The sequence below is a fragment of the Podarcis gaigeae genome (assembly GCF_964106915.1).
Source record: "Podarcis gaigeae genome assembly, chromosome: 13".
NCBI lineage: Eukaryota > Metazoa > Chordata > Lepidosauria > Squamata > Lacertidae > Podarcis > Podarcis gaigeae.
Window position 1 is genome coordinate 3,659,525 of NC_139689.1, and position 24,232 is coordinate 3,683,756.

The 24,232-nt window shown below is 46.7% G+C and overlaps 1 protein-coding gene across 1 annotated transcript in view; it reads right to left on the reverse strand.

The window, feature by feature from the left end:
• Positions 1-9,107: 9,107 nt before the first annotated feature.
• ACADVL (acyl-CoA dehydrogenase very long chain) overlaps positions 9,108-24,232 on the reverse strand; it is a 36,157-nt gene continuing 21,032 nt past the window's right edge. The window contains exons 14-20 of the mRNA XM_083706751.1: positions 23,223-23,324; positions 19,493-19,590; positions 16,796-16,868; positions 15,722-15,794; positions 13,509-13,581; positions 11,810-11,885; positions 9,108-11,096 (exon numbers count right to left, since the gene is read on the reverse strand). Coding sequence (XP_083562877.1) covers positions 10,959-11,096; positions 11,810-11,885; positions 13,509-13,581; positions 15,722-15,794; positions 16,796-16,868; positions 19,493-19,590; positions 23,223-23,324 — 633 coding nt within the window. The 3' untranslated portion in view covers positions 9,108-10,958. The remainder of the gene's footprint in view (positions 11,097-11,809; positions 11,886-13,508; positions 13,582-15,721; positions 15,795-16,795; positions 16,869-19,492; positions 19,591-23,222; positions 23,325-24,232) is intronic.

Sequence of the window (24,232 nt, forward strand, 5' to 3'; positions counted from 1 at the left end):
TGTAGGCTCAGACACCCCTCCTCACCAAACTCAGCATGAGGGTTCCTGTCGTCTGAGCGCTGGGAGCCATTTTGAATCAAGAGGGCAGAGCAAAACGAGACTTTGGCATTCCCAGTTCCTGAGGCCCTGTGAAGTCGCTGAGAGAAAGAACTCTTTCATTTAGCCTATAAGCTCATTTATTTTCTTTTGTTTTAAGTAACGGAAAGGGTTGTAGCCTAGTGAGAGCACGCCTGTGTTTTGCATGCAGAAGGTTCTCAATAGCATCTTCAGATAGGGTTGGGGAAAATGCCCCAGAGAGGCAGTGCTGCCAGTCAGTGTTGACAATACTGACCCCAATGACCTGACTCGGTATAAGGCAACTCCCTGTGTTCCCAAGCTTCTATGTTACACAAAACTCTAGGGTTGCCATATGTCCAACGCAGCCAGGATTTGACCGTCACAAACAGTGTCTGGGCAGAATTCGCTTTTTTAAAAAAGCCCGGGAAAATCTGGACATATGGCAACCCAAGTCGGAAGTGCAGATTTTAGCTACCGGTAACAATATGGACCCCTTCATGGATCACTGCCTTGCCGTGGCGAAGGGGCTTCAATAACTCGGAGAAGCTATGAGCCATGCCGTGCAGGGCCACCCAAGATGGACAGGTCATAGTGGAGAGTTTTGACCCAACGTGATCCACCTGGAGGAGGAACCGGCAAGCCACTCCAGTATCCCTGCCAAGAAAACTCCATGGACAAAGACAAAGATCACTGCAGATGGTGACAGCAGTCACGAAATTAAAAGACGCCTGCTCCTTGGGAGAAAGGTGATGGCAAACCTAGACAGCATCTTAAAAAGCAGAGGCATCACCTTGCCAACAAAGGTCTGTATAGTTAAAGCTCTGGTTTTCCCAGTAGTGATGTATGGAAGTGAGAGCTGGACCATCAAGAAGGCTGATCGCCAAAAAATGAATGCTTTTGAATTCTGGTGCTGGAGGAGACTCTGGAGAGTCCCATGGACTGCAAGAAGATCAGACCGATCCATTCTTAAGGAAATCAGCCCTGAATGCTCACTGGAAGGACAGATCCTGAAGCTGAGGCTCCAAGACTTTGGCCACCTCATGAGAAGAGAAGACTCCCTGGAAAAGACCCTGATGTTGGGAAAGATGGAGGGCACAAGGAGAAGGGAACGACGGAGGACGAGATGGTGGGACAGTGTTCTCGAAGCTACCAGCATGAGTTTGACCAAACTGTGGGAGGCAGTGGAAGACAGGAGTGCCTGGCGTGCTCTGGTCCAGGGGGTCATGAAGAGGCGGACACGACTAAACAACTAAACAACAACAACAACATCATTCCCCAATTGTATTCCATCGGTTGTCTTCACCCCCACTGGGTGGAGGCCGTTTCTCTTTTGCCCTGCCTCACAGCCTGTGCCATTTTCTTATCCTAGCGACCAATATTGAGAAGTACCGTATTTTTCGCTCCATAAGACGCACTTTTTTCTTCCTAAGAAGAAAAAACTTTTTTCTTTGACCAAACTGCGGGAGGCAGTGGAAGACAGGAGGGCCTGGCGTGCTCTGGTCCAGGGGGTCACAAAGAGGCGGACACGACTAAACAACAACAAAACAATATGGACTCTAACACTATAGCAATCCAAAGAGGCACAAACAGGGTAGCCTGCTGCCTCCCTTCCTATGCATCGTGGCCCTGTGGCCCTAGGACCTCTAGCAATCCAACTCCGGGCAGCCCCTAATATCAAGGGAGTGCAAATAAAAGGTAAAACATATAAACTAGCCCTGTTTGCAGGCCTAATGGTCACGACAACATACCCTATTCATACAGCAATCACCTAGCCAAAGAACTCAACACTTTTGCCGTGGTGTCAGGCCAACAAGTGAAGTTTGCTAAATCTGAGGCAATGTGTTTCAACATTCTCTCATATCCCAAAATATATAAAATAAAGATAAAACTCTGTTGTACCAAATTCAGATACCTAGGGGTTCAAATATCCAGAAACCTCAACAAATTATACCTCCATAATTAAAAATCCCCGTGGCGACAAATTAACAAAGACCTGTGATGGAACAATACTAACTTCACTCTCTCAGATAAAATGGCCACGATCAAAATGATCACCCTTCTAAAATTACCGTATTTTTTGCTCTATAAGACTCACTTTTTCCCTCCTAAAAAGTAAGGGGAAATGTGTGTGTGTCTTATGGAGCGAATGCAGGTTGCGCAGCTATCCCAGAAGCCAGAACAGCAAGAGGGATTGCTGCTTTCACTGTGCAGCAGATGATCCCTCTTGCTGTTCTGGCTTCTGAGATTCAGAATATTTTTTTTTCTTGTTTTCCTCCTCCAAAAACTAGGTGCATCTTGTGGTCTGGTGCGTCTTATAGAGTGAAAAATACGGTAACCTACCCGTTCTCAACCCTTTCATTCCACCATCTACCAAACCATCTTAGTATGTGGCCGAACAAATAAATTACAACCACTCATTTTATCGTACAAAACTTAAAGAGCAGGTCTCAGCTACTTGCTCTTCTCAACCTCAGACTAAGGATGGGGAATTCACAATATAGAATACTACTACCTTGGCAACCAAACACACATCATAACATACATTCTAGGAGACAGTTGGATCAGTTGGAGTTAGATACAATTGAAAACACCCCTGCTGCATATCCCTTCCTCCAAAACAAGCTGGGGGGGAAAACCGCACAACACTAAATAGGTTCACATTATCCACTTTTAAGGCATGGAAAGAAAAAGTAGGCATATTGTCCCCAACCCCACTAATCTCCTTGGTTTATCACCCGTTATTCCATCACATCACACAGCACAAAGGCTATATCACCTAGCAGACATTTACAAGAATAATTGAAGGAGGAGAGGACAGCTTAGGATGTAGCCTTTTTAGCCTCGGGTGAGAGGAGCTTTGCACCCGGGACGGGGAAAATGGGAGTCAACAGACACTCAAGGAATAGTTTCAGAGAAAAAGCTTTGTTTCTACCATCCAGGTGGTAGAAGGAGCAAGTGTGATAGATTACCAAAACAAGCATGAGTTCACAGCCATTTGCACAGAGCATAAATACAAGATGGGTGACACCTGGCTTGAGAGCAGTACATGTGAAAAGGATCTAGGAGTCTTGGTTGACCACAAACTTGACATGAGCCAACAATGTGACGCGGCAGCTAAAAAAGCCAATGCAATTCTGGGCTGCATCCATAGGAGTATAGCATCTAGATCAAGGGAAGTAATCGTGCCACTGTATTCTGCTCTGGTCAGACCTCACCTGGAGTACTGTGTCCAGTTCTGGGCACCACAGTTCAAGAAGGACACTGACAAACTGGAACGTGTCCAGAGGAGGGCAACCAAAATGGTCAAAGGCCTGGAAACGATGCCTTATGAGGAACGGCTAAGGGAGCTGGGCATGTTTAGCCTGGAGAAGAGGAGGTTAAGGGGTGATATGATAGCCATGTTCAAATATATAAAAGGATGTCACATAGAGGAGGGAGAAAGGTTGTTTTCTGCTGCTCCAGAGAAGCGGACACGGAGCAATGGTTCCAAACTACAGGAAAGAAGATTCCACCTAAACATTAGGAAGAACTTCCTGACAGTAAGAGCTGTTTGACAGTGGAATTTGCTGCCCAGGAGTGTGGTGGAGTCTCCTTCTTTGGAGGTCTTTAAGCAGAGGCTTGACAACCATATGTCAGGAGTGCTCTGATGGGGTTTCCTGCTTGGCAGGGGGTTGGACTCCATGGCCCTTGGGGTCTCTTCCAACTCTAGGATTCTAGGATATTCCCCTTCAGTTCCCTCCCCTTTCTCCTCCTCCTCAGGAGTCCTGCCCCAAGTTGAGTTTCCTGAGCATGAACAGAAAGCTCCTGCCTTGGGACTCTTTTGGACTCTTGGCGCCCTTCCCAGGAAAGGGGGTGAGAAGCCAAGGGGGTCGAGGAGTCTCACGGTTCAGTGTGTTCAAGATGTCTTACAACCGAATGAGATAAGAGTCAGTTCTCAGGCTTGCTCTGACAGAGTCTATTCATTAGCTTTTTGAAGCTCTCTCGTACAGATAAAAGTAACATTTTGCCTTTGCAACAGCATCTTGTGAAAAAGCAGAGGAAAACTTTAGCTGTGGATTTTTAGAAGAGAGAAAAGTAATTTTGCAGTTTTGAGGCCGGGGGGGGGGGGTGACTTACACAGGTTTTAGGATATCCTTGAAGGAGGAGAGGACAGGTTAGCCGCCTGAAACCTGGAGAACGAGAGGGGTCGGTGCACACTGATCCTTCTTGCTCTCCAGGCTTCGCTTCGCTGGGGAGGTGCTGCACAGTTTTCCTTCTCTGCTCAGCGTCCCTTCAGCCAAGCGGGAGGAGAAATGGAAGGGGCTCTGTTTCTCCTGCCTCTTCGCTGAAGGGGCGCTGAGCAGAGAGGGGGAGAATGTTTTTTTTTCCTGTTCTCCCCCTCCTATGGTCGGGTGCGTCCTATAGAGCGAAAAATACGGTAATTTCCTTAAGAATAGCTCAAAATGTATTCCCCCCCCCCCCAGAGATTTTGCAAAAAAAAGTTCAACGACTTTGGTCAAAACTGGAAAAAAAAGCTCAACGAAAAGGATTTTCACTTTTTAAAATGTGGCAACCCTACGGAACTCTGAGGAGCGAAGGAAATGCTCTGCAACCTTTCTTATAACATCCTGTTCACCAACTTTTGAGCTAAGAGTTTTTTAGAGTTTGTTCTGGTAACAATGCTACAAACTAAGTTGTTACCTGCATGAGGAACAACCCACCAGCTACATGGGTCCTTTCTCCAATGTTTTTAATATTGCTTTTTATCTTAAAAAATGTGTTGTTATTTCGTTGCTTGTCACTAGGGCTCCTTGGAGAGGAAAAACAGGAGAGAAATAGATCAAACAACACAATTGCTCTCCTGACCTTAAGCAACAGGTCACACTAATGGTAGGACCAGCCTTCTCCACTATCTGAGGATGTTTAAACTACAATTCCCATCAGCCCCAGCCAGCATGGGAGCTGTAGTCCAAAACATCTGGAGGGGACCAGCTTGGGGTATAAAGTCTGGTTAAGACACATGACACATTATGTGCATATATGCCACTGCTAGTTAACTGCAAAATCACACAACATTTTCACCAGTCTTCATTACAGGCAGAACATTTCGTATCATCAAGCACAGGTGTTTTTAAATGGAACCAGTTTGCACACATTCAGATGTTGCTTTCTGAGGGTCACCGCAGGCACAAATCACGAGGGAGAGCAGCGACTCAATCAGTCCTGCAAGGATTTCACCCAGTCCTTTTTTTCTAATAAAAAATCTTTAGGAGCACTCTCATTTTGACTCAAGAAAATCACCATTTTATAGTTCAAATCGGGGGAAATAAATACAGTACAGTGGTACCTCAGGTTAAGTAGTTAATCCGTTCTGGAGGTCCGTTCTTAACCTGAAACTGTTCTTAACCTAAAGCACCACTTTAGCTAATGGGGCCTCCTGCTGCTGCTGCGCCGCCAGAGCACGATTTCTGTTCTCATCCTGAAGCAAAGTTCTTAACCTGAAGCACTATTTCTGAGTTAGCGGAGTCTGTAACCTGAAGCATATGTAACCTGAAGCATATGTAACCTGAGGTACCACTGTAAATAGACAAAAGTACAAAATGTTTAGGGGTATGCATCCCCCTGCATCCCCCCAGAAAAAAAACAGTGATTTCACCTGCCCCCAGAACAGCTGTCTGAGTGAAGGTATCTGTTGTGGAAGCCCTGCCCTCATGCACCCCCCTTAATATACAGTGGTACCTTGGGTTACATACGCTTCAGGTTTCACACTCCGCTAACCCAGAAATAGTGTTTCAGGTTAAGAACTTTGCTTCAGGATGAGAACAGAAATCGCGTGGCGGCAGCTGGAGGCCCCATTAGCTAAAGTGGTGCTTCAGGTTAAGAACAGTTTCAGGTTAAGAATGGACCTCCAGAATGAATTAAGTACTTAATCTGAGGTACCACTGTATCATCACCCGCTGTTTTCCCAGATTTCACTAGGAGTGGGGTGCAAAGGAATTCTTTAAGGGAGGATTTGCTCTTCAAGATGCTCAGAATCTGCATAGCCAGAACTACCAGTATATGACCCCATTATAAGAACCAGGACTGCTACCTGAGTTGCTTTCCCCCTCCTCCCTCCCCAACTTTTTTGCCTTGTGTGTTGTGTCTTGCAGTTTACAAGCTTGCGGGCAGGAAGTGCCTTTCTTCTGGTTCTGTACACTACTGTAGGAACCTTTTGGCGGAAGGTTTATAAGTGCTCTACAAAAATATGGACGTCTCAATTTCTCACGGCTTACCAAGGTCAGGGATGCACCTGGCAATAGCTGCAAAGACACTGAAGCACATGGACTTATTCTTGTTCATCCCGAGGCCCCTAAAGCTGTATCCAGTGTTGGAGACAGAGCACTGGGGGGGACAAGGCTCCTTTAGCCTACTCCAGAGCAGTGGCCGTTCTTAAAATTATAAATATGCGCCCTCTACTCTAGTGCATTTAGGCCTGTACAAGTTATTAATTGGCTAGGGGTGTAAGAAGGTGACTAGCAGTGACTCTCCATAGTTTCAGACATGGAATTTTTCCCTGCCCTACCTGGATCTGGGATCTTCTGCATGCCAGGTTTTGAGTTAGCCCAGAGTCCTGGGACAAGTTTCTATTGTCATGGTTCAGCCTCAGGAGATGCAAAGTAATCAAGAGCATTTCTGCACATGTGCAGTTTGTATTCCTTTGGTCTTGGTTAAGGGAAGCCTTACTCCCCTCAGCAAGAAGGTAGGCAAGCCTCCCCGTTTAAAATAAATAGATTAGGGATAGGAAATAGGCATTTATTCATGCATATTCTGGAAATGCATTGCATCACCCTGGAAGGAGGTCCCTACAATTCTATGAAATGTGGCTGCATTGCTTTGTTGCACAATGCGTAACACACACACTTCACCTGTTCTGTTCACACAGTGTTCCCAAGTCAAATGGATCAGAGTCTCACTTCTGCCGTGCAGGGCCACCCAAGATGGACAGGTCATAGTGGAGAGTTTTGACCCAACGTGATCCACCTGGAGGAGGAACCGGCAAGCCACTCCAGTATCCCTGCCAAGAAAACTCCATGGACAAAGACAAAGATCACTGCAGATGGTGACAGCAGTCACGAAATTAAAAGACGCCTGCTCCTTGGGAGAAAGGTGATGGCAAACCTAGACAGCATCTTAAAAAGCAGAGGCATCACCTTGCCAACAAAGGTCTGTATAGTTAAAGCTCTGGTTTTCCCAGTAGTGATGTATGGAAGTGAGAGCTGGACCATCAAGAAGGCTGATCGCCGAAGAATGGATGCTTTTGAATTCTGGTGCTGGAGGAGACTCTGGAGAGTCCCATGGACTACAAGAAGATCCAACCTCTCCATTCTGAAGGAAATCAGCCCTGAGGGCTCACTGGAAGGACAGATCCTGAAGCTGAGGCTCCAAGACTTTGGCCACCTCATGAAAAGAGAAGACTCCCTGGAAAAGACCCTGATGTTGGGAAAGATGGAGGGCACAAGGAGAAGGGGATGACGGAGGACGAGATGGTGGGACAGTGTTCTCGAAGGTACCAGCATGAGTCTGACCAAAATGTGGGAGGCAGTGGAAGACAGGAGTGCGTGGCGTGCTCTGGTCCAGGGGGTCACAAAGAGTCAGACACGACTGAACGACTAAACAACAACAACAACTCAGTATTGTCTACACTGACTGGCAGCGCATCTCCAGGGTTTCAGGCAGGGGAAAATCCCAGCCCTATCTGGGATGCTCTGCATGCACTACAGATACTCTACCACTGGGCTACGACCCCTTCCCAGAAGTGATACACAACACACCATTTTCACGGGGCAAACACCTTTCCGTTGCAAACATCCCAGCAGACACAGACTCAACCCCTCGCCCACTCTTCAATGAATTAACTGAGTGCAAGAGAATATAAAACTGTATCATGCAAAGTCCTTGGACCATGCAGCTCAGTACTGCCTACAGACTCAGTGCCAGTGGTTTCAAGCAGGAGCTTTTCCTAGCCCTACCTGGAGATGCCTGGGACGTTCTGCATGCAGAGCAGGAGCTCTACCACTGATATACCGCATTTCCCAATATATTTTTCTGTATGGCTTTTCAACTTGACATATTGCCAAGGCAAACTTAATACGGTTATTCATAATTCATCTCGTAGGAACACAGGAATTTGCTTTATACCACATCAGATCACTGAGGTCTATCTAGCTCCATATTGTCCACACTGACTAGCAGAGGCTCCCCTGGATTCAGCCCAAACTGGAAACACCATTTGGGACCGAACCTGGGACCTTCCGGCAATCCGGCATGCAAAGGGGATGCTCTACCACGGAGTAACTCTGCCACCAGCCTGCTCCATAACCCTTACGAAAGAGGCATCTTAGGGTTGCTGTTTCAGTCAACAAACCCGCAGTGCCAAAATGTGGAGCAAAATGACCAGCTCTCTCTCGCCCCAGACTAAGAGCAGTGAAAGAGCGCGGCCACCCTGCATTAGCCGATCACCCTTGGGGAGGATTTCTCCCTGCACCTTTTAGCCTAAGAGGAAGTGTGTGTGTGTGTGCACAAAACAGGAACTGGAAAACGGATTAAAGATTTATAGCCCTAGAATGGAGGAACCACCCTTCCCCTCAAGCCAGCACCCTGAATACATTCCACGGGAGGGGCGCATTCACCAAAAGGAATAAAAACAAATGACAGGACAGCCGTCTTACCTTGCCTTTTCACTGGCATCTCGGAGGCAGTTTGTACATGTACAACCTTAATCTCCTAATCTCTCTCCCAAACAGCTGCCAGCTTAAAAGATTTGCAGGACAGATTGCAAACTCTAACCCCTTCCCCAAGGGCATTCTGGGAGATGTAGTATTGGTCAGGCCCCTTTTGAAGCCTGCAGCTCGACACATCCCAGATCATAAAAAAGTCAGGCGGAAGTTTCACGAAAGGGTTGAGATCCAGCAAAATACTCAGGCTCTGGAATTGTTTTTCAAAAGGGAGGTTGTTTTAAAAATGTCACGGCCGAGAGTTCCTTTTAGAAATGTTTGTAACGTGACAAGTTACATCAAGCATACAGCAGCTCAGTTTCACATGTTTAATAACACTGTTCATAAAACACAATCAGATGGCATCCATAAGTGGGAATGTTGACAACAATCATTAGTACAGCAGATCCAAAAGGGGAAAAAGTTGCTTGCTTGAAATGGCCCACTCCCCCAACATTGCATTTCAACTGTGACAACTTTCCCTCCTTTAAATGACATGGGCAACATCAGACTTAAATTCCAAGACTCTTACTTCCAACAAGTGCCAAACTCCAACCCAATTTTGGCTGAGAAAGAGAGGTAAGAAGTTAACATGAGCGCTGGGAGGCCAAGATGTGTATATTATACAACCAAAAATGCAAGACTTGGCATTCTGGGTGGGATGAGGGCACTTCTGCTCCTTATTTTACAATCCTTTCCCCCAATGGCTCAAATCCCTTCCACCCCAGGAACATCACAGAAACTGCCCAGTTGGCAAGACGTGTTTTCCTCTGCCACTATAAACGTCCCCCAGCCCCCTTTTTTCTGTAAAAAGCTTTGCAGACTGGGTATTAAAAACCCATGCTCTATCCGATGTGCTGCCTTCCACTTTCTCTTAATTTGCTGCGTGTGTGTGTGTCAGCGACTATTTTTAAATCAACACTTGGAAGATTCAAGACGGATAAAAGGAAATTCTCATTGAACATAAGTTAAACTGCAGAGTTCGTTCCCACAAGGAAGGTAGCGGGTGGCCACCAACTACGATGGCTTTACAGGAGGACAAGACAAACTCCTGGAGGTAAAGGCTATCAAAGGCTGCTAGCCACAATGGTTTATGTTCTATCTACATGCACGGTTGGAGGCAGCTGCTGGCAGTCACAAAATGGGGCCAGCACTGCTGTTGCATTCAGGCCCTGCCTGCTGGGGCACCTGGTTGGCCACCGTGAGAAAAGGACGTTGGACTAGATGGGCCATTGGCCTGATCCAGCAACCAGGCTCTTCTTATGCTTTAACTGCACCGTCGGAGGCAGTATTGCTTTGGAACACCAGTTGTTGGGAATCGCAAGTGGCAAAAGCATGTCTGCATACAGCTTCTGCTTCTGGGATTCCCACAGGGGAACCTAGTTGGCTGCTGTGAGAACAGGACACTGAATTAGGCGGGCCTGATCCAGCCGCAGGGCTCTTCTGATGTCAACACGTGCATTACACTGGACAGCTTCTCTGAAAAATCTATCCCACTTCAGCAGCTCTTCAGATTTGTCGATGCAATTTAATAGGTTTTTTTCTCCCACAGAAAATACAGCAATCAGAGGCAGAGGGCTTTATATATGCCGCTGATTTATAGCTAAACTTTCCAACTCAAGTGGCTCGTGAATTCTGGGACGCCAATGAAATAGGCAAGCAGCTGGATTTAGGAGTCTGGTCCCCTTTTGCAATTCAGAGAATTCTGACCTCAGAATTTATGATAATTGCACTGGGGACGGGAGAAGAGTCTTTGCTAAGGTCACGGTGCACATGCGTGGAGGGGAAGATTTGCCACACTCTCAAAGGAAGCCAAATACAGAATTCAAATGAAAGCCTCTCCCCACTCCTTCAAAATTCAACCTACTACTTGAGCACAAGAATAGCTGAGATTCCTGCATTGCAGGGGGTTGGACTGAATGACCTTCTGGGTACCTTCCAACTCTACAATTCTGAGATCGTACTCTAGTCTTCACGTACCCTGCCAAAACGCACAGGAGTCCATTAAGGCATTTATAAAGCAAAGAGGTATATTTCTCTTGGGAGGGGGAATGAGCTACGGACGGTTGACCCCTCCTTTCTGAATCTGCAGGCTCTAATTGTTACATCTCTTAGGGTGGGGGCAAAGAGGGTACAGGAGGCAGCTCCAGGAACGGCTGGCGCGCCTCAGATGCCCAGAGGGTTGTGGGAAACCACTCCTTCGTTTTCCACCAACGCCTTGGAGATGCCCCGGAGGTTCCTGAAGAAGTGGCGTGTGTTGTCGGAACGCAGGGAGGTCAGGTTCTGAGTGATGCGGTTGTAGGCCTGAGTGGGGGAACAGAGAGAGATGGAGCATAAAAATGGTGGAGGTCTCAGCACATAGTACCAAGTCTCCACTCTCTTTGATGCGCCACACACACCTTTGCTTAAAGTAATTATTGTGCTTCAGGGTTTGTTTTTTAATTCCTCCCTCCAGACCCATTTTCCTTTTGTGCTATGACTTTTAAATTGTAAAATAATAAATAATAATAATAATAATAATAATAATAATAATAATAATTTATTATTTATACCCCACCCATCTGACTGGGTTTCCCCAGCCACTCTGGGCAGCTCCCAACAGAATTAAAAGCACAATAAAACATCAAACATTAAAAACTTCCCTAAACAGGGCTGCCTTCAGATGTCTTCTAAAAGTCAGATAGTTGTTTATTTCCTTGACATCTGATGGGAGGCTGTTCCACAGGGCGGGCGCCACTACTGAGACGGCCCTCTGCCTGGTTCCCCATAACCTCAGAGGGAGGGAGCGAGACAGGCACTGCCTTATAAGTTTACATTCATAAGCCACTCAAAGGGTCATCCAAGAGTGGGATTTTTAAAAAATGCTTTAAATAAATGAGTAATACAATCACAGCCCCAAGAGTGAAGCATGCACCACTGATTTCTGGGCAGAGATCACATAAAACAGGGAGCCACGTCTGGGTCTAAAAAACACAACGGCTGTTCTCATGCAAAGCAAAAACAGAGGAGCTCCTTACCTCAATGCACCAGGTGTCGCAAAGCATCTTCTCATGTTGGGCTGTGGGTTCTCCACGCTCCAGGGACCGGGATGCCCTACCAGGGAAAGACAGAAAAGGCATGAGAATTTGTTTTGGGGGTGGTGGGAGTGTAAAAAGGTAAAGAGCTTCTGGGAGGCAATATATAATGAATTGAAAAAGATGTTAAGATACACCTTTGTTAAGAAACCAGAAGCTTTTCTTTTAGGGATCACAGGAAAAGAAATAAGAAGAAAAGACTTTTCCAGTACGCAGTTACAGCAGCAAGAATTTTAATGGCCCAAAACTGGAAACAAGAGGAAATACCGACAATCCAAGAATGGAGAATGAAACTAACGGACTACTCGGAACTTGATAAACTGACCGGGAAAATAAGATATACTCGAAACCAAAAGTTCACTGAAGATTGGGGGAAATTTGTAGAATATCGAAAAAATATATGTGAGGTACAAACAGCGCTAGTGGGGTTTCAAGAAGCACTGTAAAACTTTAAGAGGTATTGTTTAAAGGAAATAGAAAAAATGAGGGAAGATAAATGGCAATATAATGAAAGAAATGTGTATTGAATGGTAAAAATGGATGATTACCAGAGAAGCCGAAGGAAGACCAAAATTTGAATTTTGTTAAAATCAGATAAAATGTGTATGAGTGTGATGTATTGAAAATTAATAAAAATTATTTAAAAAAAAAAACCAGAGAATTTGTTTTGGGGAGGGGAGAAAACTGACCCCAGAGCTCCGCAGAAAGAAACTTTCTTGAAGGCTGAGAGTCCTGCGTTGCAGGGGGCTGGACTAGATGACCCTTGGGTCCCTTCCAACCCTGCAACTCAAAGATTCTAGGACATGGCCTGCCAATGGGATTTGGGGTGGGGGACTTATCCTCGGGGCAACCAGAAGAGGGGAAGGGATCATAGCTCAGTGGGAGGGCATATCTGACTGCATGCAAAAGATTCCTGGTTCAATCTCTCATGGCATTGCCAGCGAGGGCTGGTACAGTGCTGCCCCGCAAGACGAACGCCTCGCAAGACGGAAAACCCGCTAGACGAAAGGGTTTTCCGTTTTGGAGGCGCTTTGCAAAACGAATCTCCCTATGGGCTTGCTTCGCAAGACGAAAATGTCTTGCGAGTTCCTGCGGGGTTTTTCCCCTTTTTCCCCCCTTTTCCTAAGCCGCTTATCAGCTGATCGCTAAAGAAGAAGAAGAAGAAGAGTTTGGATTTGATACCCCGCTTTATCACTACCCTAAGGAGTCTCAAAGTGGCTAACATTCTCCTTTCCCTTCCTCCCCCACAACAAACAGGTGAGTGGGGCTGAGAGACTGCAGAGACGTGTGACTGGCCCAAGGTCCCCCAGCAGCTGCAGGTGGAGGAGCGGGGAAGAGAACCCGGTTCCCCAGATTACGAGTCTACCGCTCTTAACCACTACACCACACCACGCTAAACCGCTAATAGCGCTAATCCGCTCAGCTGTCAATGGGCTTGCTTCGCAAGACGAAAAAACCGCGATACGAAGAGCCTCACGGAACGGATTAATTTCGTCTTGCGAGGCACCACTGTAGAGACTTCCTACCAGAAACTCGGGAAAGCTGCCGTTTCCAAGTCAAGGTGGACAATGCAAATGAATCAGTGGGTGTGACTGAGTATATAATAAGGCAACTTCCTATGTTCCTGGAAAATAGGCCTTACCTGGAGAGTACCACAACCATGCCGTACAAATCAATTGCACTGTCAGCAATGCGTTTCAACACGAATTGTTCATCTGGGATTTGTGGGAAGGGGGAGAAGAGCAGAGAGAGAGAAAACAGATACCAGCCGTTATACCAGGAAGCCAGAGAGGGATGGATGGAGATAAGCACAGCAAAAAAAAAAACAAGAAATCCAAGTTCCCAGGATCCTGTGGGCAGCTGGGTTCTCTTAAGAAGCCGCCTCATTCCTGCTGCTCCTGCAAGGAGTCCGTGAAACTAACAGCTCCTCTCCAGTTGCTCACCCTCAATATTTGATTAAAATGCTACTGAATACCAGTTTCTGGAAACCTCAGGAGGGGAGCGGGCTCGTGTGCTCAGATACTGCTTGCAGACATCCAAAAGGCATCTGGTTGGAAGTCCACAGGCAGGAACTGGGCAGCGGCGTAGCGTGGGTTGTCAGCACCCGGGGCAAGGCAAGTAATTTGCGCCCCCTAACCTGCCGCCGCTGCCAGCTTCTTCTTGCTGCTGCCTGGGCTGGGGTATTTACGGTAAGGTAGCCATGGCGGCGGCGGCAGGTCCGTGTCAGGTGATCTGAGGCGAGTTGCCGCTGGCGCTGCCGCTTGCCCGGAGGAGGAGGAGGACAGAGAGGCGAGGAAAATGCAACATGGCCCAGCAGCTGCAGCAGCGGGGCTGTGAGGAGGGGCTGCCTGGCGCACCCTCCGTGGCGAGCACTGAGAGCCGCTGCCTGCCAGACGCCTTCAGCCCGGACGCGCGCACAGCTCGTCGGTTCCGCAAGACATGGGGCTCTGCTACAGCCTGCGCCCGAGGCTCTTCGGTGACTCCGGAAGCGGCGAGCGTGCCCCCCCCAGATGTTGCGCCCGGTGCGGCTGGCCCCCCCTGCACCCCCACACTACACCACTGGACCTGGGTGCATCTGGGTGACCACTGTGAAAACAGGATGCTGGCCAAAGTGGGCCTTGTGGCCTGATGGGCTGTCATTATGCTCTAGCCCCCACTGCACCCCTGCAAGTGTAGCTAAAGAATCTGGGGTTGTTCATCTCTTTTGCGCTTTAATTTAATGGGATTAAAACTAGCTTTGATGACAGATTTATAGAACCCCTTAAAAAGGTATGGGAACTGGATATTGGAATTCAAATTCTTTGCAGGGATGGGGGGGGGGGAAATGTTTCCAGTATTCTTAGGGGAAACTCCTTAAAATTACTACACAGTTGGTATTGCACTCCTCTGTAAATGTCAAAAATGTTTTCTTCTGTATCATCTAATTGTTGGAGGGGTTGCAATAGACTTGGCAAACTTTTCATTTGTGGTAGAAACTTCAGTTGGTGCAAGATTTTTGGAATATAATTTTGACCGAAATGATAAATATCACCAAAGAAACAATACTGCATGTTGTCCAAAATTAACATTACTGAATATTTTTGAAGAGACCAATGCAAATATACTGTAAAAAGAACTGATCTTATATATGATCCTGGCAGCATGAATAGTAATTGCAACTCAATGGGAAACTGCCCCAAATCTTACACTGGAAACTTGGCGCTACTCATTCACAACTATCATAAAGAAAATTATGCGTAATTTTGAGATTTTGACAAGGACTAGAACCTACAGACCCCTTTTATATGGTTTGCCATCCCTTTATGACATATACAGCAGAACCACCATTTCCAAGGCAATCTGGAACTCTGTTTGATGAACTGATAAATGTTGATAGTCTTCACTTGGACTTTGTTATCTTAACTCATGTGCAACTGCATTCATTGTACGTGCCTATTTTACAGTTTTGCTTTTCCACCTTTTCATCTTTGCCCTGTTGTCATCATTGTTCTCTCTGGTTCACATACATTATCAAATGAAGTACAGTGGTACCTCGCAAGACGAATGCCTCGCAAGACAAAAAACGCGCAAGAGGAAAGAGTTTTCCGTTTTTTGAGTCGTTCCGCAAGACAAATTTCCCTATGCGCTTGCTTCGCAAGACGAAACGTCTTGCGAGTTCTTGCGAGTTTGTTTCCTTTTTCTTAAAGCTGCTAAGCCGCTAATAGCCGTGCTTCGCAAGACGAAAAAACCGCAAGACGAAGAGACTCGCGGAATGGATTAATTTCGTCTTGCGAGGCACCACTGTAATAATTTGAAAAAACTAACCGAAAGAGCACGGATGGTGCCATTTTGGCTATTAAAAACACACACACTCACCAATAATCTTTTTGCCGTGTTTCAGAATCTTCTCTTCTACAACAGCACCAAAAAGATCGATCGCCCGTACTGCCTAAAAAGAAGGAAGAGGTGGAGAATATGGCAGCCAAAAGCCATGCAGAGGAGGCAACTAAAAGTTTCCCTCTCTCTATCAGACACGACCCCCCTCACAATTCCAAACACATTTGTCAAAATATAGATAAAATCCAGAGGTTTTGTTTTGTTTTTTAAATAAGAACACATGTCTGAATATGACTAACTCTCTCCAGTTTAGTGCTTTGTTTATTTAGCAAGATAAAATTGCGGGAACCTTTTGGGAAAAGTGTATTTCTGAGGTTTGATGGCTCATAACACCACTTTTTTTTTTTTTAATAATTCCATAAAATTATCTTCATTTGAAAGTAGCCAATGAACATGAGTGTTTAGAGAGCCAGTCAGGTGTTATGAGCCATCAAACCTTGGAAACAAACTTTTTCCAGAAGGCTTCCACAATTCTGGCTGCTAGTGTATACTGCTGGGGGGAAAATCTCTATGCAGTTTATAAAGTACAGTATTCATCAAAATTAGCTGCGTAAGCAAGGCAAAAAGAGAGAGAGGGGTAAATTTCCATTTTGTTACACTGGTTTTGCCAATGTTGCTTCAGAACCTGTTTCAACATGCTTCAAGTATTCATCCTCAAAAATCAATGTAAACCCTCGCCCCACCCCAAAAAAACCATGTCATTTGGAAAGTGGAATGTAAATCTGTGCAAAAAAATAAAAAATAAAAAATAAATCCTGCTTGGCTCTTCAAAAGGCAAGTGGAGAGCTAGTGTGGCGTAGGGTGCCGGGCTAGGACCTGGGTAAGATCAGAGTTCGAATCCCGGCTCAGCCGCGAACCTCACAGGCTAACCTTAGGGGCCCAGGTCACTGCCTCTCTCAGCCTAACCTACATCACAGGGTTGCTGTGGGGTTCAAAGTGAGGAGGAGAACTACCCTGAGCAAACTGGAGGAGGAAAAGTTGGGATAACGATGCAATCGATCAAAGTGCAGAGGATCCAAAAAGATCAGCTGGGTTTGAAAAGCCACCACTTACCCGCTCACCGCTGGAGTCGAGACTTGGGTGCACTACGGACTTCAAGGTTATCCCCGTTCCTAAACCGGCTTTCCTGAAAGGAGCAGGAGGAAGACAAAGAGGGCATGATTCTTAGGGCAAGAGAAGGTATAGAAAAAAGGAGAGCCCTTGAAATAAAATGCTTTCAGAACAGTGCCAATCAGGAAGGGGGAACAGAGACACACAATGAGAGAATGACTCAAACCAGGACTCCAGACAGGCTGACAAAAATCATGAATGATGTGGAAAGACGGACAGAGAGAGAGAAATGGTTCTCTTTCCTCCATCTACCAAAAACTCAAGGTTGGTTCGGAAGAAGGTAGCCGGCGTTTATATGGACGACAAAAGGGCGGTTGGAGTTTATTTGTTTCGGTCATGCAACACGTGACTAACTTATGGAACTCACTGCCACAAGGCGGAAGGGGCTGCTGCCACCTGTCCAGATTGCTTTGAGAGAAAATGAAGAAAAAAGAGAGGCAAGGATTAAAACAGATTCACTGGACAAGGAAGAGGAGGAGAAGGTGATGAAAGCTGAATGTGGGGCGTCCATATTCAGAGGCAACGTAACTTCCAGTTTCCAGATAGCCGGGGCCTGAAGAATCATGGAGTCATCTAGTTTAACCCCCTGAAAAACAGGAATCACAGCTAAATGGGGGGGGGGGAGGAACCATTTTATGGCCATCGTTCTGCCCGGACACTGAGGTCCAGCTCCGAGGGCCTTCTGGCGGTTCCCTCCCTGCGAGAAGTGAGGTTACAGGGAACCAGGCAGAGGGCCTTCTCGGTAGTGGCGCCCGCCCTGTGGAACGCCCTCCCACCAGATGTCAAAGCGATAAACATCTACCTGACATTCAGAAGACATCTGAAGGCAGCCCTGTTCAGGGAAGTTTTTAATATGTGACATTTTAGTGTATCTTTCATCTTTGTTGGAAGCCGCCCAGAGTGGCTGGGGAAACCCAACCAGATGGGCAGGGTACAAATAATAAATTATTATTATTATTATTATTATGGCCACATCTCCTCATACGCATCCTCCGGGGTGGCAGGGGAGAGAGATAAATGCTCAAATTAGGTCACATTACTTCGTTTCATTTACTTAAACAGCCCTGGTCAGGTCTGCTAAAACTCCCATTTGTTATATAAATTGGGGGGCAACGCATTGCCATGGAAACTGGATAGCAGGAGAAAGGTGATAGCCAGCCTGACAAAAGGGGGGGGCAAGCCTTTCTGCCCCACTGTCCCCTGGCTGGAGGGGACGTCACTCGAGGTGTCTGCATGTGTGAAAGAGAACAACTGACTTGACAGCTTTTGCAGTTACAGAGAGAGAGGGGGGGGAGCTAACAGCATGGGGGGGGGGGCTGGTCACGTCCCCCAGAATCTGGTGGGAAGGCAGCAAACTTGGACATCTTAGTTAAGAGTTGCAGCTACTCTGCCTATTCCCCCCCTGGATACAGTTGTAATTAAAACTGTATGCCACAAAGAACCTGCAGCTATTGTTGTCGTTTATTTAATAAAATTTACAGTGGTACCTCGGGTTAAGTACTTAATTCGTTCCGGAGGTCCGTGCTTAACCTGAAACTGTTCTTAACCTGAAGCACCACTTTAGCTAATGGGGCCTCCTGCTGCTGCCGCTCCGCCGGAGCATGATTTCTGTTCTCATTCCGAAGCAAAGTTCTTAACCTGAGGCACTATTTCTGGGTTAGCGGAGTCTGTAACCTGAAGCGTATGTAACCCGAGGTACCACTGTATACACCGCCTGACAGGAAAAAGCCCTCAAAAAGCTCTTACAAAAAAGGAATTTTAAAAATCAAGTGAGAAAAATTAACTAGAAGGGGTCGATATTGGGGGAAAGGCACTCACTTAAGTACTTGGGTTCCAAGCCATTTACGGCTTTAGAAGCTAGCATTTCCACCTTGAACTGGGCTTGCCAGCTGACTGGCACCCTGCCCTGTGCTTTTTAAAAATGGCGGTCCATGGTCCCATCATGTTGCCCCTTAGCAGCCCCATTCTGAGCTAGCTGCAGCCCATCTCCAAGGGCAGCCCCATGTAGAGTGCATTGGAGTAGACCAAACGGTAGATCACTAGCCTCCAGTGGCCTTGTTCAAAGGTAACCACCCCAGGGTGCATTGCTGGAACCCCAAAACGTACAGTGGTGCCCCGCAAGACGGAAAACCCGCTAGACAAAAGGGTTTTCCGTTTTGGAGGTGCTTCGCAAAACAAATTTCCTATGGGCTTGCTTCGCAAGAGAAAAATGTCTTGCGAGTTCCTGTGGGGTTTTTTCCCTCCCCCCCCTTTTTCCCAAGCCGCTAAGCCGCTTATCAGCTGATCCGCTAAGCCGCTTAACAGCTGATCCGCTAAGCCGCTTAACAGCTGATCCGCTAAGCCGCTAAACAGCTGATCCCCTAAGCCGCTTAACAGCTGATCCGCTAAGCTGCTAAGTCACTTAACAGCTGATCCGCTAAGCGACTTATCAGCTGATCCGCTAAGCCCGCTAAGCCACTAATAGCGCTAATCCGCTAATGGGCTTGCTTCGCAAGACAAAGAGACTCGCGGAACGGATTCTTTTCGTCTTGCGAGGCACCACTGTCTTCCCGCTCAGGGATGGGGATATGCACAACAATTGCATGGCTTTAATTCTGTCGTATGCCCACCCGCACCCCACATCCCTTGGGGGATGCATACCTGCGGACTCGCTTCCCAACCTCGCTGACTATGAGCCCAGCATTTCCAAGAGGATTCTTGATGGCACGCTGCAACCCGCGGAGCTCGTTCCCGGCGTTCTGGGGTAGGGAAAGAGGAGAGGAGAGGTCAGCACGAGGGAGTGGTTATATTGAAAAGTCAGGTGGATTCCGAATTGAAGAAAATGTTCCAACATTTGTAAAAAAAGCCTGAAGCATTTCTGTTAGGGATTGTAGGAAAAGACCTGCCAAGGAAATTGAAGAACATGCCGTATTTTTCGCTCTCTAAGATGCACCAGACCACAAGACGCACCTAGTTTTTGGAGGAGGAAAACAAGAAAAAAAATATTCTGACTCTCAGAAGCCAGAACAGCAAGAGGGATCGCTTCGCAGTGAAAGCAGCGATCCCTCTTGCTGTTCTGGCTTCTGGGATAGCTGCGCAGCCTGCATTCGCTCCATAAGACGCACACACATTTCCCCTTACTTTTTAGGAGGGAAAAAGTGAGTCTTATAAAGCAAAAAATATGGTATTTATGTATGTGACAACGGCGGCCAGAGTCCTAATAGCAGAAGAATGGGAGAAGGAAGAAATGCCGACCAAAGAACGGTGGCAAGAGAAATTGATGGACTATGCGGAATTGGCGAAATTGACATACAAACTGCGTGATAAGGACAACTGTGATTTCAAAGAATGAAATCACATTTAGCAAAGTACTTAAAGAAACAACAAACTGAATTAGACTCCTTTGCAGGTTTTGAATAAACATACACAAATTTATTATGGATTGTATAAAGACAGATAATTTAAGGACCTTTAAAATTTTATAATATGCAGAGAATAACATGTGCTGAAAAACCAGAGAGAGGAGCTGAGGGAAGTCCGAGTGGGGGGGTGGGAGGGTGGGTTTTCTTTTCTTCTTTTCTTTTTTTCTTTTTTCTCAGAGGGGGGAAGGGAAAAATAGGGGCGGGAAATCAGGATGATATATTTTTGATAAATTGTTATGGTGAAATTTTGAATAAAAACTTTTTTTAAAAAAAAAGAAAAGAAAAGTCAAGTGGATTCCAGGCTTTGAGGGCTCGTAAAAAGGTAGCAAAAATGTGTCTAGACTACTGTGACACGCTCTAGATAGGGCATCCCTTGGTGATGGCTCAGAAACACCACTTGGTCCAGAATAGCGAAGCCCCCCAGAATACGTGTGTGTGAGGTCGTAACAAAGCTTATTCTGCAGGATCTGGCTCTCTTTACGTTACCAGGCCCAATTTAAGATGCTAATGCGGATGGGGACACTCTTTAATATTTATTGCACTGATATGCCACCTTGGAGGAGACTCCTGAGAGTCCCATGGACTGCAAGAAGATTAAACCTCTCCATTCTGAAGGAAATCAGCCCTGAGTGCTCACTGGAAGGACAGATCCTGAAGCTGAGGCTCCAGTACTTTGGCCAGCACATGAGAAGAGAAGACTCCCTGGAAAAGACCCTGATGTTGGGAAAGATGGAGGGCGCAAGGAGAAGGGAACAACAGAGGACGAGATGGTGGGACAGTGTTCTCAAAGCAACCAGCATGAGTTTGACCAAACTGCGGGAGGCAGCGGAAGACAGGAGGGCCTGGCGTGCTCTGGTCCAGGGGGTCACAAAGAGGCGGACATGACTAAACAACAACAACAACATGCCACCTTCTCTCCAAGGAACTCAAGGCAGCAATGACATGCTTTTCCCCACCCTCACCGAATGCCCACAACAACCCTGTGTGGTAGGCACAGTTGACAGGCAGTGACAGTGAGGGGTATTGTGTGCCCTTGTTTATTTCCAGGAAGCGGTTCTGCTTCCAGGAACTGTGGCAGCATTTGAACGCGTGGTTGCAAAAAGCAGATACAAAAACAGGCAAAAAAACGTTCCGTTTTTAATTTGAAAGGCAAAATTAACCCACGGAACTTACAGCCACAGGATGTGGCTTTTAAAGATGATTAAGCCACACTCACGGAGGGAGGAGATGTCTGTGAACAGCTATGACTCACAGCTTAAACACTAGGGACGCGGGTGGCGCTGTGGGTTAAACCACAGAGCCTAGGACTTGCCGATCGGAAGGTCGGCGGTTCGAATCCCCGCGACGGGGTGAGCTCCCATTGCTCGGTCCCTGCTCCTGCCAACCTAGCAGTTCGAAAGCACATCAGATAACTAGATAAATAGGTAAATAGATCAATAGGTACCGCTCCGGCGGGAAGGTAAACGACGTTTCCGTGCGCTGCTCTGGTTTGCCAGAAGCGGCTCAGTCCTGCTGGCCACATGACCCGGAAGCTGTACGCCGGCTCCCTCGGCCAGTAAAGCGAGATGAGCGCCGCAACCCCAGAGTCGGCCACGACTGGACCTAACGGTCAGGGGTCCCTTTACCTTTAAACACTAGCCAACAGGGAGCTGCAAGGTTTTTTTGTAAGAAATCCACTTTAGCCATTGGGAGCACTGCTTCTACTGTTTTGGATATGAATTTCTGTAAGCTGCTGTTTATTTTATAAAGGAGAGTGTGATCTCTCTCTCTCCATATTAAAAAAATCAACCAAACAAGCAGAGGGGGGGGGACTGCCCTCATACCCTTCCTGTGGTCTGTCTCCCTGAGACATCAGGCTGGCTCCTCTGCAAAGATGGACGCTGGAATAGGTGGGCCTTATTATTATTATTCTTATTAAGAAGAAACTCAATACAAAAAGTTAATAAAGTTTGGATAATTTTTAAAGAATACTTTAAAAATTGCTGTGATAATGCTAACCTCCTGGCAGACGCAGAATGAATCATGAAAAAAAAAGAAAGTATATAATAAGATCAGTTGGAAGAAATGGAAACTAATGACAATGAAATGTATAGTTTAACAAAATGTAATATAGCACAATGAAAAGAATCGGAAGTTAGTGTCGAGGGTCTGTTTGGTGTGTTTATGTTGTAATTTGTGTAGTGTGTATTGGTTGTGTTGTATGTACTGTCTAAGTTAAATGTTATTAGTACAGTCATACCTTGGGTTTCAGACACTTCAGGTTGTGTTTTTTCGGGTTACGGACACGCCGAAACCTGGAAGTACCAGAACGGGTTACTTCTGGGTTTCAGTGCTCGTCCATGCGCAAAAACACTAAATCACACTTTGCGCATGCGCAGAAGTGCCGAATCGCAACTTGCACCGCTGCGGATTGCGAACGTGCATCCCGCACGGATCACGTTCGCAACCCGAGTGTCCACTGTAATGTGCAAAGTGATCTTAATTGATGTATAATAAAGTTTATTTTTAATTTTTTTTTTTAAAAAAAGGAATAGATGGGCCTTAGGCCTGATCCAACAGAGCTCTTCCAATGTTCTCATCAATGGCTGAAAGCCACGGGGGTTATGAAGGATATGAATTTGAAAAGAGCTCTTTTTTTTATTTCTGTTTATGTTAAATTTTTCTTAAGTTTTTTTAGGTTTGTAATATTTTTTCTACTTCCTGTTTTTTGGTTGTCTTTTGATTGCCTGTTTTTGTTGTTTGAATGTTGATGTTTGTCGGTGTTTTGATGTTTGTTGTTTTATTGAATTTTTTCTTTCTTTTTTTGTAAAACTGAATAAAATATCATTTTTTTAAAAAAAAAAACCGAATGAAAGCCACGGGGGCAACACAGAAGCTCTGCCTCCCACCTTAAAAAACACTGCGCTCTTTCCTCTCTTTCTCCTCTTCCCCAGATTCTGAACCACAGACACACATTCCCAACGACCCACCTGAAATCCATTGAGCGCGACAAACAGCCGCAGGATGTCATTGGTTCCCTCAAAGATCCGGAACACTCTCAAGTCACGCAGCACGCGTTCCACTCCGGCATCCTGCAGCAGAGCGAGAAGAGAAGGAGAGGAGGGTCAAGGTGGACAGAACCAGGATTCCCCCACCGGTTCTGACCTTGACATGGGGGGGCTTTCAATCCAAGGGTCTGGATGGCCGAGAGTCCTGGCCAAGGCAAGTTTAAAATCAAGAGCCTGAGCCTGAGCAGGACAGATTTAGGACGAGATGAAGGAAAGAGAGCTCCTTCACGCAGTGCATAAACTCTGGAACTCCCTGCCACAAGATGGCCAGCAACCTAGAGGATGGAGGAGAGGGTTGTATACGTTGCGTGGCGAGTTCCCGCCCCCCACCAGGATAAATAAAGACACGACACACCATAATTTAAGGTTAATTGGCGAATTAGGCCACAACATTATTGAATTCAGGCATTGGCTTAGGCATTGGTCCTAACGACTATCCGGCTCCAGCCCATTTGCTGGAGACACGGGGAAGGGTTAACCTTATATCGGGGGAGTCTCCTGCCGAGGCACGTCTAGGAGTTCCCCGGGTCACCGCTCGGGGGCGTGCCTTTGGCCCACACTTCCATAGGCTTCGGACAGGGCCACGCCCCCCGGGGTCCTTTAACGGACCACCCTTCGCTCGCTGGGGGGAGGTGATGGCGTTCCTCCCCCCCCCCCACATCCTCTTAACCCCTTCTTACCAATGCCTACCACCAATGCCGAGAAGTTGTGACGAGTTGCTACGAGGTAGGCGAAAAACCAAAAGGCCAGAAATCGCCAATTGGGAAAAATTCCTACCATGCCCCTTGCGGCGACAGACCGAAGACCATAGCAAAGTCAAAGACCTACCTAAGCCTAGTTAAAGGGAGGGAGGGTGGGAAAACGTGGGGGCGAGCTGGCGAAAAGACGGCGAGCCCCCTCCGCGCCGGCCCTAAATAGGGCAGGCCACGCCC